General features: G+C 40.0%; 1 protein-coding gene, 1 non-coding gene and 1 pseudogene across 5 annotated transcripts in view; 2 read left to right on the plus strand and 1 right to left on the minus strand.

The window, feature by feature from the left end:
- Positions 1-3900, plus strand: part of LOC125147188 (60 kDa heat shock protein, mitochondrial-like) — a 51315-nt pseudogene extending 47415 nt beyond the window's left edge.
- GRIA4 (glutamate ionotropic receptor AMPA type subunit 4) overlaps positions 1-17536 on the plus strand; it is a 396844-nt gene that overhangs the window by 143417 nt on the left and 235891 nt on the right. For all 4 annotated transcript variants that reach the window (XM_047879444.1, XM_047879447.1, XM_047879445.1 and 1 more), the window contains one exon: positions 4088-4327. In XM_047879444.1, coding sequence (XP_047735400.1) covers positions 4088-4327 — 240 coding nt within the window. The remainder of the gene's footprint in view (positions 1-4087; positions 4328-17536) is intronic.
- Positions 10454-10560, minus strand: LOC125147222 (U6 spliceosomal RNA). Its single transcript, XR_007145065.1, has one exon. It is a non-coding gene; the product is annotated as a U6 spliceosomal RNA (small nuclear RNA).

Below are 17536 nucleotides of genomic sequence, written 5' to 3' on the forward strand. Positions count from 1 at the left end.
AGTTGGTTGAGCATCTGACTCTTGATTTTGGCTCAGGTCATGATCTTACAGTTTGTGGGTTCTAGCCCCTCATTGGGCTCTGTACTGACAGTATGGAGCCTGCTTGGGATTCTCTTTACCTCTCTCTCTGCCCCTCCCCTGCTCAACACTCTGTCTCTCTCTCTCAAAATAAATAAAGAAATTTAGAAAAAAAAAGTTTCTGCAAAACTATTCAAGTCCTCCTAGAGAACTTGTGGGGTTCCTAGAAAAACAGTTTGGAAACCCAAACTTGACAATGGTATGGTTCTAAAATGCCATAACAGAAAGGATTATGTAAATGTTTATTACATACATGAGTATGTTAAAGTACAGGATTTGTTTATTATGTTTTCTTGAACAAGAATTAACATGTTTGTAGTTTCAACACCAAACTGAAAGCCAGTATCTTAGATTTGAGTTCTGATGCTCTTCAAATTTTTTTTCAATAGGGTAAAATAAAAATTATTTAAGCCATATTATTTACTGTGGAAAGATTGAGAGTGGTCCCTCAATTTGCATAAAAGTCAAGAGAACAGGACAATATGAAAACTTTACAAAGGAGCCAAGCGACTCCCGCCTGGTTGTATGCTAAATATATAGATAGCACTTATGTAAATACATCCAAAGCCTTGGTGGAACATTCACAAGGTTAACATCTGATCCAGCAACTTGATTTATCAGATCAAGTCTCTTAAGTTATATAAATGAATTGAGTTGCAACTCCGGATACCCAAATGTTACATTACCTTGTGTCTTATATATTGCAAGAAAATTGCAGCCAGTCACACTGTCAGACCAAGCCTTCTAGATTAGTCAGTCTACTCAGGTGATCAAATGGTAGTTCATGGGTGAGCATAGAATTAGAATTGCATGTTCTTCCTTGGTGGAATTTCTTTATATAACTCACCACTTATTGGTTGTCTCCCATAAGTAATAGTACTTTTACATACATTATGTTATTTAATTTTTGGCATATTATATATTTATAGTTGAGGCAAGTAAGATTAAATAACTTAGTCAAGGTCACCTGGCTAACAAGAGCACTAGGATTTGAACTGGTTTGCAACGTTTGCAGCCTTTCCTGTATATTCTATTTTTTTCTTCCAACTTGAAGTTCTAGTTAGGTAACATACATCTTCTATTTTTTAAGGTCAGGTCTATCCTAGTCTTATCCATTTGAATATAGACGCTGGTCCCTTAGTTAGGCTTTAGTTTTTCCACAATATATACAATATCTCTTAGAGCACCTCATCTAAAGAAGACCAGTAACATCCATTTTCTTTTAACTGGCACCTTCTTCTGCTATAATTACATTGCTCAGACTGTATCCCCAATTTCAGAAGCAAAATAAACAAGAACAGAAGAAATACTGCCAGGTTTTATTAATTTATCTTATTTAATTTTCCCTCCTAATTTCCTAAAACCCAGGTATTGTAGAATATGGATATAAATGTTATTAAGGTAATTAATTTTTTTTCCCAAGAGCCTATTACTGCTTCAACAAAGCAGAATCTAATTTCTTTGTATCACAATGAACTACTCCTAAGGTCAATACCTCTAGATTATCCAATATTCAAGGCTTCATAATGAACTTAGCAATTAAAAGTAGTAACCAAAATCAGAAAACATAAGCATTTCATAGAACTAAAGCCTTCTTAAACTAGCTATATAAGCCAAGGAGAAATGGACCTTAAAACCATTATGTGGTAAACTCTAAGAATCTGGAATTCAAACAGTCTTGCTTTATTGCATACATGGAGTATTTTTTTTTTCATGCAAGTTTGTATCCTTTAAAAGGTAAATTAGAGGGGTGCCTGGCTGGCTCAGTTGGTTAAGTGTGTGACTTCTACTCAGGTCATGATTTCATGGTCCATGAGTTTGAGCCCAGCATTGGGCTCTGTGCTGACACCTCAGAGCCTGGAAGCTGCCTTCAAATTCTTTGTCTTCCTCTTTCTCTGCCCCTCCTCTGCACGCTCTCTCTCTCTCTCTCTCTCTCTCTCTCTCTCTCTCTCAAAAATAATGAAAAACACTTAAAAAATAAAATTAAAATTAAATTAAATAAAGGTAAATTAGAAAAAGTCATCCAAGTTTGGACTAGAATTTGGTCATGTCAAAAGAGGGATGAAAATGTAGCTGGGCAAGAATCTTGAGAAGAGTTTTTGTTTTTTGTTTTTGTTTTGTCTTCTCTCTTTTTGTATTTGCCTCATTGTCCTTGCAACAACTGGGAACATAGAAGGGGAAGAATGGGACATTGTGCACCTGTCTACTGCAGGGGGGACTTGGTTCTGCTGGGTTATGAAACTGCTCTGTGTTAGCTTTATATCCAACCTAGAAGCTACACAGCTGGTCACAATTCCCCTGAGTATTGAGGACGCCCAACAGTGATTTTCCAGACAGCTTAACTTGTTTTCAGACATGGTTCAAGAGAACTCTAAGGTTATGATTTAAAAATAAAAATAAAAATAAAAAGTAACATTTCAGATTGCTTATCTCTATTTCATTTAGTTCTTTTTACGGAATTCTGTCTTGTTTTTTCATTTGGAGCAAATTCCTCTGTATCCACACTTTGCTTGACCTCCTATTTGTTTCAGTGAATGAGGCTGAACAGCCACCTTTCTCCAACTGGAAGGCATGATGTGTGGATGGTCGACGCTTGTGTAGACTCTTTGTGCCCAGTGGCTGGTGGACTGGGGGGGTCCCAGGTCATTCTGCCTTGTGGCTGCCCTGTGGACGGGCTGGAGGTGGGGTGGCCCCGGGGCTGTGGGCACTGAGGGCGCCCCCGGGTAGACAGGGTGGAGGTGGGCTGGGGGAGGTGTGTGCCCTGAGGGTGCCTGGGGGGCGGGGCGGCTGGGGCTCCGCCCCGCCGTCCAGGTGGAGGGGGAGCACGAACCGTGAAACTTCCAGCGGCTCCGCACTCTTTCGTGGGGCTCCAAGGCCACACCTGTTACGTTGTACTTGCCCTTTTCCACCGGGGTTGTTTTCCGAGCCCGAGAGCATCTGTGGCAGAGCTCCCGGAGGCGGAGGCGGAGGCGGCGCGCTTCCCTGGCACCTGGAACTGAGTTCGGGGCCTCGTCGCCGGCTCCCCGGGGCAGAGGGCACGCCGGGGGGCGCTCGCCGACCTCTGACCCGGAAGGCCTCTAGTCGTTCCACCCCCCACCTTCCGGGCTTCCTGCTAGGCCTGGTTTCTTTGGGTTCTGGTTATTCCTTTGTTTGTTTCTTAGATGTTCAGTTGTTTGTTTTGAGAGAAACAGAGAGACAGGGCAGAGAGAGCCCGGGCAGGGGAGGAGCAGAGAGAGTGGAGACAGAGATTCCCAAGCAGGGTCCGCCCTGCGGGCCCGGAGCCAGATGGGAGGGTGGATCCCAGGGACCCAGAAATCGTGACCTGAGCCGGGCGGGTCAGATGCTGAGCCGACCAAGCCACCCAGGCGCCCCTCTAGTTGCTCCTTTAAACCACAGCTTTCTCTCTGCGCCCCAGGGCGGGCGAATCTGTACTCGGAGCCTCAGTACCACCCCAGCGGGGGCAACTCCCGGCGTGGGGCGTGGGGCTGGGGTCCCTTTGTTATGGAGTCCTCTCTCTCTCTGCCTCGGGGTCAGCCCCCAGTACTCCTTCAGGATGAGCTGCCTTACCAACAGGTGCAGATCTGGTGGACCAGGCAAGGCCGGGGTTTTCCTATCAGCCGGGTGTTCCTAGTGGCCAGGGTCTTCCTGGCGGCCGGGGCCTTCCTGGTGGCCGGGGTTTTCCTAGTGGCGGGGACTTATGTTGGTGGGGTCTTCCTGGAGGCCGGGGTCTTCCTAGTCTCTGTCTGGGAACACAGCCCTGAACTGGCTTCTGGAGAGAGGAAACCTATGGCTCCTTGTTACCAGGCCAGTGCAAGGCTCTGAGCACATACTCAGCAATCCGTTAATGAATTCCACAATTAAGTGCACTCTCCACTTTTACTTTCCTTATGTTCCTGACTATACGAGTGATTCAGACTTTTTTTTTTTTTTTTTAAGTTCATGGACTGTAGATGTGCAACTCACCAGCTTGAGTGTGCTAATAGTGTGTTTCTTTCCTTCTCTTTTTCAGTCTGTTCCCAGTATTCTAGAGGAGTGTTTGCCATTTTCGGACTCTACGATAAGAGGTCGGTACACACTTTGACCTCGTTCTGCAGCGCCTTGCACATCTCCCTCATCACACCGAGTTTCCCCACGGAGGGGGAGAGCCAGTTTGTGCTGCAGCTCAGACCGTCCTTGCGGGGCGCGCTCCTGAGTCTGCTGGACCACTACGAATGGAACTGTTTCGTCTTCCTGTACGACACGGACAGGGGTAAGTCGCAATTCCACGCCCACATGAGTAAAACCCTAACTTTCAACCAGAAGTGGCCTGGTATCACTTTTGTGACTTAGGGAAATAATTTGAGCTCTACTACAGCTAAAATCAGAAAAGGGTCAATGGGTATTATCAGTAATTTTATCTGGAAACTTCCAATTAAATGAGCATCAGATACACCAGGTTATTCATGAGCCAACCATGCTCTGTGACTTAGCTGAAATCAAGATAAATACTTCTTTGAACATTTCTGTGATGATATTTCAGGTACAATCAGGAAATAAATGTCTTTTGCCTCAAGTGAAGATGATTTCATGTCTTGGAATGTCTTTAAGGGAGCAAGTTGATTTTTCTGTCTGCATCTCTATATCTATAATTTTATTTAAAAAAGAAAAAGGAAAAAGAAAGTAGTAGTTGAACCATATCCATGGGTTTGACATGTGAAACTTGAAGTGAGTAATTGAAATGTGGTGACAGTGCGGTACAGATTTCGGGTAAGGCTTCGGGGCCCTGGCAACCTTACATTTTACCATAACCTATCGGGCTCTGAAGATCAGGAACTGATACTGTGCAACCCATGTGTTGGAAAAACAAGGTGAATAAGTTATTGACAATCATCCATTTTTATACAGGTTTGAGATACTTTGACTTTTCATTGCGAGACATAACTTAAATTCGCATATTCTTTTTTTTATTTTTTCTTTCTATTTAGTGTCTAGAATCACAGCAACAGATTATATTGCAGAATAAACAGCAGGGAACTCCCTTTGGGCTTTTTATCTTCAATATTTTTCCCTTAAAGAGTATATATGACAAGAAGTTGGAATAAAAATTCAAACTGGCAACGTTTTGAGAATATCATTGAATAGAATTCTGTCTGTGACATGAGTAAAACAATAAGCATAAAACAATGAACAAGCAAAATAAATCTTTTGAAGATGTAATTATCTTCAAAGGCCAAAGCATAATTTCCTATTTTCAGAGATGGTATATCCTATAAGATGTCACACCACTGGTGGTCCTAGTACATTTTATATTGGTTTTCTTGCTAAGTTTTCCTTTCAGTAACAAGTTTAGAAAACTTAATGTCATCAGTGTATTTTTTGCATGGTTGCCACATGCCGTAATTCTCATTTGGAAATATGGGAGCCTACCCATGTCTTGTGATGACATTTTCCAATATCTAAAAGTCCAAAGCATCCTAGAGCTTTGTATGTATGATAGATGAGAGAAATCATTCTGTTCATTTCTAACTTTTGGAAAAATACTTCAACAAGAGGACACTGAAAATTGAACCATAAGGCAACTTAAAACAACAATGAGGTATTACTACCTTATTAGAATGGCCAAGATCCAGATGACTGACAATGACACATGCTGGTGAGCATGCAGAGCAACAGGGGCTCTTGTTCATTGTTGGTGAGAATGCATAATGGTACAGTCGTTTGAAAGTCAAGGTGGCAGTTTTTTACAAAACTAAATACATGCTTACCTTGTGATGTAGCATTCGTGCTCTTTGGTATTTACCTATAAGTGGAAAACTTATGTCCCCGCAAAAACCTGCACACAGATACTTATAGCACTTTTATTCACAATTACCAGAACTCAGAAGCAACAAAATGTCCTTCAGTAGGTGGATGAATAAATAAAAGTGGTTCATCCAGACAATGGAATATTATTCAATGAGCTATCAGTACATTAAAAACCATGCAGGGACCTTAAATGCAGAGTCCTACTAAGTGTAGAAGCCAATCTGAAAAGGCTACATGCTATATTTCAACTATATGACGTTCTGGAAAAGGCAAAGCTATGGAGACAGTAAAGAGATTAGTGGTTGCCAGAGGTTAAGGGGAAAGAGGGATGAACAGGTGAATCACAGAGGATTTGTCAGGCAGCGAAGTTGCTCAGTATGATGCTGGCATTGGATCATGATGTGACACTATGATAATGGTAGACATGTCATTATACATTTGCCCAAACACATAGAACGTCTGAAACCAAGGGTGAACCCTAATGTAAACCGAGGACTTTAGGTGATAATGATATGTCAGTATAGCTTCATCATTTGTAACATATGAATGTCAAATGCAAAAAAAAAAATTACACCTGAATAAAGTTGACTTACGATGTTAAAAAATTGAATCATGATGTAAAGAAATACAAACTGGGATATATATAGATGAGACTATTCTTTATGTGGTTCTTTATGATATAGCTTTGGGCACAAGATCCTTATTTTATGACATCTTGATCTTATAGAAATATCAGTGGGTCCTGTGTCTTACTTTTTCTCTCTGTGCCTGGGTCCATCAGTCTCTGGCAAGAAGAAGGTTGTAGGCGTTCGTACATCAGCCTCCCTACCAAACAGGGATTCAAAGTGATGCTTTGCTTTCACACTAGTATGTACTTTCCGGGATCCTCACCCCTGTGTAGCACATCACATGCTTCAACCCTGAGCCATGTCCCATCCCGTCTGTCCAGGAATCTCTCTAGTATAAGCAGACCTATTTCGTTCTTGAAAGAATCTTTCTCCTGGCTGAGTTTCTGCCTCCCAAGGCTTAAACCCTTCATGGAACAAGCTCTGTTTCTTCTAATATGGCATCTTGTTACCTTTAACATTCCTATTGGCTTGCTGAACAAAGCCTGCTTTTCCTTGTTGTCTCCCTGTCCTGCTTTTAACCAGCTAATGCAAGTCACGCTCTCAAATTTCTAATTCTCTCTAGTAGTTGCTGCAGGATGAACAGCCAGCCCTTTGCACTGCTTTCTAGTAGAGTAATACAACCCATCTTCAAAACAGACACCTTTATCCCAAGGGGTAATTGCATGAATGAAAAAATAACATATCAGGAAGATGGCTCTTTATATTTTTTACTGAAGTATATTTGACGTACGATGTTATATTAGTTTCAGGGGTACAACATAGTGACTCAACACTTCTGTGCATTACTCAGTGTTCACCACAATAAGTGTGGTCACCATCTGTCACCATACAGTGTTATTACAGTATCGACTCTATTCCCTATGCTATACTTTTCATCTCTGTGATTTACTTATTTTATAAATGGAAATTTGTGGCCGTGTCGTGGTGTTGAGATGGTTCACTCTATCATGACATGACCGTGCTTCTCGATATTCTTGGTTTCAATTAAGTACTTGCAAAAAACAGTAATAATTTTTTCTCCCTTTGAAATTGTTGTGCTCATTTTATAAGTTTAGGATCACAAGATCAATTTATTTCCTCTTAGATAGTGGGCTTAAAATTATGTATCACTATCACCAACTGAGGTATGAACTTCAGTTGTGAGCTTGATTAATTTCTCTCATAAACATAGTTGGCTAAGAGTCATCTGTATTTTCACATCATGCAGAAAAAGAGAGCACACATCCACTTTAAAGATAAGAATTTTTTTTATAATGTACGAAACCACCTGTCAAGAAATAAGATGGTTTAGTACATTTTAGTACTTTTCTCTGATCTTCAGTTATCCTTAACTGTTTATTTCAACATTTTTCCTGTTACAAATAACTGCCTTAATATGACCCTGAATTTCTCCACAATCTTGAGTGGAACATGGCTGTCTGATGCATCATAAATCATTATTTTGGAATATGTTATCTCATTGATCCACTTAGTTATTTCTGAAATCTTAATCCCCGTAGTGATACACTGATCTTATAAAATACAAGAGCTTCACTCTGTCATAACTTAAGGTAGTGTTTTTATGATGAATTGTCGTCAAAGGAATGATATTTTCTTTCCTCTGATGTAAGACTTCTCTTCAAGTTCTGCTCTGCTCTTGGTGAACTGTGTGAACGTACCTGTATGTTTGTCCACATATGTCAGGGAGAAATAGAGACAGGGACAGAGAAGGAGGAAAGTTGAACTGCATTGTCTTTAAGGTCCATTCATGTTATCTTTAATGTTTCTTTATATTCCAGATGATATTGTATATAAATAAATATGTATTATATTCCAAATTCCTTCCCTAGAAACGGTGGGCAGAAAAAGAAAGATGGTAGGTCACATAAGCATTCTGTTTATCAGGTTGCTCCCGGCTTCTTTTCACTTGACAGCCTCTCAAAGAAGAAGAGAGTGTTCGTCCATTTATTCATTCAGTTTATGCACTTACCATTCAATAAAAATGTATTGTTCACCTTGTCTGTATCGGACACTTTGATACGTATTTAGAATGCAGTGACGGGGGTGCCTGGGTGGCTCAGTCGGTTAAATGTCCATCTTTAGCTCAGGTCATGATCTCAGATCACGGGTTCGAGTCCCTTGTCTGGCTTTTCACTGATGCTGTGGAGCCTGCTTCCTTCTGATTCTCTGTCTCCCTCTCTTTGTTCCCATCCCTTGCTTTCTCCCTTGCTTTTTTTAAAAAAAAATTTTTAACTTAAAAAAAAATTTTAATTTTAAATTTTAAAAAGTTTTTTTTAAAAAGAATGCAGTGATGAGCAAGACTGTACTAGGATGAAGTTAACTCACTTGCTATAGCTTCATTAGGAAATGGCACACAAGATTCTGTTTGATAGCCAAGAGCTTGCCTTTGAGACACAGTGTGATGTTTTTACATTTGGAATAAAACTTTGGTAAGATTTTTGAGTTGATAAATTTAAGGCTATTGAATATGTTTGAAATGTTGCTTATGAACCTGAAGATCTGAATATTAAATTTTAATTAGTTACCTTAAGTAGTCACATTTGCCTAATGGCTACCTACCATATGGGACAACACAGTGTATCTAAACAGTGAGCTCATTTGGAACAACATATTTTAGTTTGAGCGAGATGTCCAAATCTTTTCTCAATTCATGTAGGAAAAGAACTTAGAGAACACCCTGTGCAGAATCCTTTTTATAGTAATTTTCACATTACATTGTGTGTATATTTATATATCTTTTCTTCCCCCAGAAATACATCTTTCAGCAGTAATTATTATATCTTGCTGCATTTATATCTTTTCTGTGTAGCATAGTAACCCCTAATAAGTATGCCATAAACATGAAGTGGATGAATGAGTTAATCAAAGTCCTTGACAATAGGTATCAAATAATTTTGATGCTGTCATAACTAATCATGTAATTCAAATTTTATTAATGATTAAAATCTTTGTTTATTTTTGAGAGAGAGAGAGAGAGAACATGAGCAGGGAGGGACAGAGAGAAAGAGAGAGAATCCCAAGCAGGCTCCATGCTGACAGCTGAGAGCCCAACACGGGACTCAAATTCATGAGCCAAGAGATCATGACAGAGCCAATGCTGAACACTTAATCGACTGAGCCACCCAGGTGCCTCAATTGTTTTGTTTTGTTTTTTAATGATACTGTATTTTAATGTATCAAATAATTCCTATATTAATCAAAATGAAAAATTCTCCTATAGAGATGGTCCTTGAATTAAATTTTTTCTTATCATGAAAAAGTATGGAGCAGCCTGAAAAAGAACATCCTTTTTTTTTTTTAAACATAATTTATTGTCAAATTGGCTAAAATGTAGTGTGTACAGTGTGCTCTTGGTTTGGGGGTAGATTCCCGTGGTTCATCACTTACACATAACACCCAGTGCTCATCCCAGCAAGTGCCCTCCTCTATACCCATCATCCATTTTCCCCTCCCCTCCAATCCCCCATTAACCCTCAGTTTGTTCTCAGTATTTCAGAGTTTCTTATGGTGTGCCTCCCTGCCTCTCTGTAACTATTTTTTCCCCTTCCCTTCCCCATGATCTTCTGCTCAGTTTCTCAAGTTCCACATAGGAATGGAAATGTGATATCTGTCCTTCTCTGACTGACTTATTTCACCCAGCATAATACCCTCCAGTTCCATCCACGTTGCTAAAATGGCAGGATTTCATTCTTCCTCATTGCCAAGTAGTATTCCATTGTATATATAAACCTCATCTTCTTTATCCATTCATCAGTTGATGGACATTTAGGCTCTTTCCATAATTTGGCTACTGTTGAAAGTGGGGCTATAAACATTGGGGTACAAGTGCCCCTATGCATCAGCACTCCTGTATCCCTGGGGTAAATTCCTAGCAGTGCTATTGCTGAGTCATAGGGTAGGTCTGTTTTTAATTTTTTCAGGAACCTCCACACTGTTTTCCAGAGTGGCTGCACCAGTTTGCAAAAAACATGGAACGCTTCATGAATTTGTGTATCATCCTTGCACAAGGGCCAGGCCAGTCTTCTCTGTATCGTTCCAGTTTTAGTATATGTGCTGCTGAAGTGAGCACTGAAAAAGAACATTCTTGATTTAGATATAATCAAGCTAAATATTTAAAACACTTTAAAATAATCCATATTTTTGGCATTATAAAACCTTGAATTTTTGTCAAATCTACTTAACAAGATGTCATTTTTCCTTGAGCGAAAAAGAGATGTTAATTTAAATAATATAAGAAGTCATTATTTTCTCACTTGAAATAGATGTTTTCAAAGGAAAATATTTTTTACTTCTGTGTATTGCACAGAATTGTACATATTTATGATGCATCTGTGGCCATTCCCAACACCACGGGTCACAAGATGAATTTATGATCAAGGGAGAGATGAAGAGATATAAACCTAATATTTAAAAATTCTTTTCTTTTAATGTTCATTTATTTATTTATTTTGAGAGAGAGGGAGAGAGAGAATCCCAAGCAGGCTCCATGCTATCATCTGAGACTTGATGTGGGCTCGATCTCACAAACTGTGTGATCATGACCTGAGCCGAAATCAAGCATTGGATGTTTAAATGACTGAGCCACCCAGGTGCCCCTAACATTTAAAACTTGTAAGGATCACTGTCATTATTTTTCATGCACCCATTCTGGAGGCCAGAGTAAGCAGTGGCTGGCGCTATTTTTGTTTTATTTCATCCTTCTCTTTAATGCTTAATGTTCAACGTTTTATCGCATTGGCCGTTTCCAGGTTCGCAGCGTTATTTCAGGGGTTGCTGAATATCTTGTGTTCAATATATGAATTATTATTATAACATTATGTAAATTGTCCCTAGGAGACATGGATTTGGCAAGACATAGAGTAGAAAACTTTAATTTGGGTTGGTTTGGCTTATTTCCTTTGGCCTGTTTTTTTTTTTTTAACAAAACTATATTCCACACATAGCATAACATATTTTGAAAAACCTAGGAAACAACGTTGTGGGTGGCATAATGTATGTGTGCTGCTCCCCTGCGCTGAAGCCAGAGCAAGGAGGGAAGGGGGTGGAGAGGGGAGCTTGGGTGGGGAGGGCAGAGATCTTGCTATTTTATTTCTACTTTTTGGGTTTTGCTGCATACGTGCCTTTTATTTTTAAACTGCCTCAAATCCTTTTGCGAAAAGAGTCGAGATCTAAATCACAGAAATAGGAACAAATTAAGAGGCATGAGATACCTTTCCACAATACCTCTCTTAACTTTCCAGTAAAAAGCCTATTGAATAAATGGCTCCAGAGAGCTCGCCTGCCTTCCCTTCGGGTTCTCAGCTCCACTTCTCTATTTCTTCTCACATTGCCCTATTCTTTTACTCTTTCCTTCCTTCGTGCATCACAACATAGAGTGTTTAGGCAACATGGTTCCATGGACCTGGGAACCTCAGTCCTCTGTCACTCATTACCAGCATGGGCTTGTGGTAAACTCACGCCCATAGGTAATGTAGGGGGATAACAGAGCAGAAAAGTGCAAGGAATATGGTGTAATGACTTCAGTTCACACCAAAATAATATCACTGGCTCTGCTTCTTCTTTGAAATTCCTTTCTGAGAGGTGTGAGATGGGGAACATTTTCAGGGATGACTGCGCACCTGTCACCTGGCCTTGGAGCTGCTCAGAGGAGTGCTGAGTGTGTAGGGGTGCTTACGAGTTCCCGCCTCCCAGTTTCCAGTTACTGTGCAGGTTCATGTGATGCCAGCACACATCTCCCATGAATTGTGCCACTTACAATGCAATTTTCTTATTAAAAACAAAATTAGAAACACATTAGCAAAACAGAGATCTTTGATGTATAAATTCAGGAGAAGTAAGAATCTTTCAGACACTAACCTGGTGTTATCCAAGAAGGGATGAAAATTTATCATTAGTGCTTGGTACATTCAGCCTCATTTCAGTGTATTTCCTAATCCTCAGGGAAAACACCTTTAACTGTAAAACCCTTACTGGGATGAAGAGGAGTTCCCTTTTTATAAACTTCCCATGGCGAACCTCAGGCATTTATCTTTGTTTATAATTAACTCATTAGGATTTAGACTGTTTTTTATAGCTCACTTAAATATGTTTGCTTACTGATATTTATTACATTTTTCATCAGGCTGATGATGCCAAATATTTACTTGTTACCAGCTGCCAAGTGTGAGGCTAGCCCATTCTGTCAGGAGGAGAACACACTTCACTCTGTGTTTCAAGCATGTATCACTGCCTTCCTGCTGGAGCCGGGCCAGTGGGAGAGCAAAGAAAAAAAACATGTGTAAACATAACAATGGAGCTTCCTATGGCGATTCTAACTTGTAATTGAGGGAGAAAAAGTAATCATAAGCTGGCAAGGCAGCCCCTGCTCCCTCTACAGCATCTCCTTTGGTGGCACTGCAGTGTCTGTCTTCGGCCCTCATTAACCCGATTCCACAGGCTGGCACCTCTGCGGGTTAGGAGGGGGGCATAGTGGATGGAGGGGCACATGCATGGGGTGAAGGAACCCTGGTGGGTATTTTCATAAAGAGGGTTATGTGTGCCATCCCTTTTCCCTGGGGAGAGGAGGCAAAGGGAGGCACGTGTATGTCTGTCCCCTCCCACCTTCCCTGGTTACAGAATGAAGGAGTTGAGGGCACGTGCCCTCAACTGGAAGTGCCATCCTTGTGCTAAAATCCCACGCGGATGATGAGCCAGAACCATACTGCCAGACAAGGGGGTTCTCAAAGAACAGTGCCATAAAGCTACAATGAGGGGTGCTGGAAGTGCCATGCTTGTGCTCAAATCCCATAAGTATGATGAACCAGAACCACACTGCCAAACAAGAGGGTTCTCGAAGAACAATGCCATAAAGGTACAACAAGCGTAGGCAGAGAAGGGGCCGGAGTGAGGAGCAGGACCATAAGCAGTGTGTGGACAGATTGGACATATTCTGGAGACACTCAGAGCCTACACTTGCTGTTGTGCCAGCAGCCTTCCACACATTCATTTGAAAGAGACCCAAGTGGACTGGCAGGGAAAGTAAATATGCAGCCTTCCACCAACATTTATGCCGGGTCTGTTTGGTTGTCACGTAGAAGGCACTAGACATATGCATTGTTGACTGACTGACAAACCACCTGTCAACATGGTCCTCCGTTCACGTTTGCTTCCCATTGTTGGTGCTCAGTGTGAAGAGAAGAGCAAGCAGATCTGGGTAGGACCGTTGGAGCCCCTGCACCCTAGAAAGGTCATTGCGTTGGCCCCATTGACATGCACTGTTCAAACACACAAAATACAGGAGGAGCCAAGTTGGTGGAACAGCATGGAAGTTTTTTGTGTCTCGCATCTATGAAATACAGCCAGATCAACATTAAACCATCCTGCACACCTAGACAATTGATTTGAGGATTAACACAACAATCTGCACAACCTGAACCACAGAACTCAGCAGGAATTCACCCCAAAAGAAAAAGCAGGAAGAGACGACAGCCAGAGACTTAACCAAAACAGACACAAGTAGGATGTCTGAACCACAATTTAGAATCACGGTAATAAGAATATTAGCTGGAGTCAAAAATAGACTAGAATCCCTATCTGTGGAGATAAAAGAAGTAAAAGCTAGTCAGGATGAAATAAAAAATGCTATAACTGAGCTGCAATCTATAATGCATGCTATGGCAGCAAGGATGGATGAGGCAGAGCAGCAAATCAGCGACATAGAGACAAACTTTTGAGGAATAATGAAGCAGAAAAAAAGAGGGAGACTAAGGCAAAAGAGCATGATTTAAGATTTAGAGAAACCAGTGACTCATTAAAAAGGAACAACATCAGAATCATAGGGGTCTCAGAAGATGAAGAGAGAGAAAAAGGAGTAGAAGAGTTATGTGAGCAAATCATAGAGGAAAACTTTCCTAACCTGAGGAAAGACAGTCATCAAAATCCAGGAACCACAGAGGACTCCCATTAGATTCAACAAAAACTGACCATCATCGAGGCATATCATAGTCAAATTCACAAAATACTCAAGCAAGGAAATAATCCTGAAAGCATCAAGGGGTAAAAAGTCTTTAACTTACAAGGGAGGACAGATCAGGTTTGCAGCAGACCTATCTACAGAAACTTGGCAGGCCAGAAAGGAATGGCAGGATATATTCAATGTGCTATATCGGAAAAATATGCAGCCACAAATTCTTTGTACAGCAAGGCTGTCATTCAAAATAGAAGGAGAGATTAGAAGTAGCCCAGACAAAAATTAAAAGAGTTCATGACCAATAAACCATCCCTGCAAGAAATTTTAAGGGGGACTCTCTGAGGGGAGAAAAGACTAAATAAATAAATAAATAAATACATACATACATACATACATACATACATACCAAAAGCAACAAAGAGTAGAAAGGACCAGAGAACACCACCAGAAACTCCCAGCTCTACAAGCAACATAATGGCAATAAACTCATATCTTTCAGTACTCACTCTGAATGCCAGTGAACTAAATGCTCCAATTGAAAGATACAGGGTAACAGAATGGATAAGAAAACAGGATCCATCTATATGCTGTTTACAAGGGACCCACTTTAGACCTAAAGACACCTTCAGATTGAAAGTAAGGCGATGGAGAACCATCTACCATGCTAATGGTTGACAAAAGAAGACTGGAGTAGCCAAACGTATATCAGACAATCTAGACTTTAAAATAAAGACTATTACAAGAGATGATGAAAGGCATTATATCATAATTAAGGAGTCTATCCATCAAGAAGACATAACAGTTGTAAACATTTATGTAAACAGTTGTAAACATTTATGCTCCAAATGTGAAAGCACCCAAATATATAAATTGATTAATCCCAAACATAAAGAAACTCATTGATAATAATACAATAATAGTAGGAGACTTCAACACCCCACTTACAACAATGGACAGATCATCTAAACAAAGAATCAACAAGGAAACAATGGCTTTGAATGACACACTGGACCAAATGGACTTAACAGATATATTCAGAACATTTCATCCTAAAGCAGCAGAATATACATTCTTCTCCAGTGTACATGTAATGTTCTCCAGAATAGACCACATACTGGGGCACAAATCAGCCCTCAGCAAGTACAAAAAGATTGAGATCATACTTTGCGTATTTTCAGACCACAATGCTATGAAACTTGAAATTAACCACAAATAACTTGGAAAGGTAACAAATACTTGGAGACTGAAGAACATCCTACTAAAGAACGAATGGACTAACCAACAAGTTAAAGAAGAAATTAAAAAGTACATGGAAGCCAATGAAAATGATAACACCACAGACAAAAACCTCTGGGACCCAGCAAAGGTGGTCATAAGAGGGAAGTGTATAGCATCCAGGCCTTCCTAAAGAAGGAAAAAAGGTCTCAGATACACATCCTAAACTTACACCTTAAAGAGCTGGAAAAAGAGCAGCAAATAAAACCCCAAACCAGCAGAAGACAGAAACTAATGAAAATTAGAGCAGAAATTAATGCTATTGAGAAAAAACAACAACAACAACAACAAAAAAAAAAAAACAGAAGCTGGTTCTTTGAAAGAATTAACAAAATTGATAAACCACTAGCCAGTTTAATCAAAAGGAAAGTACCCAAATAAATAAAATCAATAAGGCAAGAGAAGAGATCACACTGACACAGCAGAAGTAAAACCAATAATAAGAGAATATTATGAGCAATTATATGTCAATAAAATGGGCAATCTGGAAGAAATGGACAAATTCCTAGAAACATATACACTACCAAAACTGAAACAGGAAGAAATAGAAAATTTGTACAGACCCATAATCAGTAAAGAAATCTAATTAGTAATCAAAAATGTCCCAAAAAACAAGAGTCCAGGGCCAGATGGCTTTGCAGGGGAATTCTACCAAACATTTAAGGAAGAGTTAATACCTATTCTCTTGAAGCTGTCCCAAAAAATAGAAATAGAAGGAAAACTTCCAAACTCTTTCTGTGAAGCCAACATTACCTTGATTCCAAAACCAGACAAAGACCCCACTAAAAATAACTACAGACCAATTTCCCTGATGAATATGGATGCAAAAATCCTCAACAAGATATTAGCCAACCAGATCCAACAATATGTTAAAAACATTATTCACCATGACCAAGTGGGATTTATACCTGGGATGCAGGGCTGGTTCAATATCTGCAAAACAATCAATGTGATTCATCACATCAATAAAAGAAAGGACAAGAACCACATGATCCTCTCAATAGATGCAGAGAAAGCGTTTGACAAAATACAGCATCCTTTCTTGATAAAAACCCTCAAGAAAGGAGGGATAGAAGGGTCATACCTCGAGATCATAAAAGCCATATATGAACGACCCAATGCTAATATCATCCTCAATGGGGAAAAGCTGAGAGCTTTCTCCCTAAGGTCAGGAACAAGACAGGGAGGTCCACTCTCTCCACTGATACTCAACATAGTATTGGAAGTCTTAGCCTCAGCAATCAGACAGCACCTAGAAATAAAAGGCATCCAAATCGGCCAGGAGGAGGTCAAACTTACACTCTTCGCAGATGACATGATACTGTATATGGAAAACCCAAAAGATTCCACCAAAAAACTGCTAGAACTGATTCTTAAATTCAGCAAAGTTGCAGGGTATAAAATCAGTGCACAGAAATCAGTTCCTATACACCAACAATGAAGAAACAGAAAGAGAAATCAAGGAAGTGATCCCATTTACAATTGCACCAAAAACCATAAAATACCTAGGAATAAATCTAACCAAAGAGGTGAACAATCTACCCACTGAAAACTATAGGGGCTTATGAAATAAATTGAAGAAGACACAAAAATTGGAAAAAGATTCCATGCTCCTGGATAGGAAGAACAAATATTGTTAAAATGTCAATAGTACCCAAAACAATCTACATATTCAATGAAATCCCTATCAAAATAACACTAGCATTCTTCACAGAACTAGAACAAACACCCCTACAATTTGTATGGAACCAGAAAAGACCCTGAGTAGGCAAAGCAATCTTGAAACAGAAAACCAAAGCAGGAAGCATCACAATCCTGGACT

The sequence above is a fragment of the Prionailurus viverrinus genome, chromosome D1 (assembly GCF_022837055.1).
Source record: "Prionailurus viverrinus isolate Anna chromosome D1, UM_Priviv_1.0, whole genome shotgun sequence".
NCBI classification, from domain to species: Eukaryota; Metazoa; Chordata; class Mammalia; order Carnivora; family Felidae; genus Prionailurus; species Prionailurus viverrinus.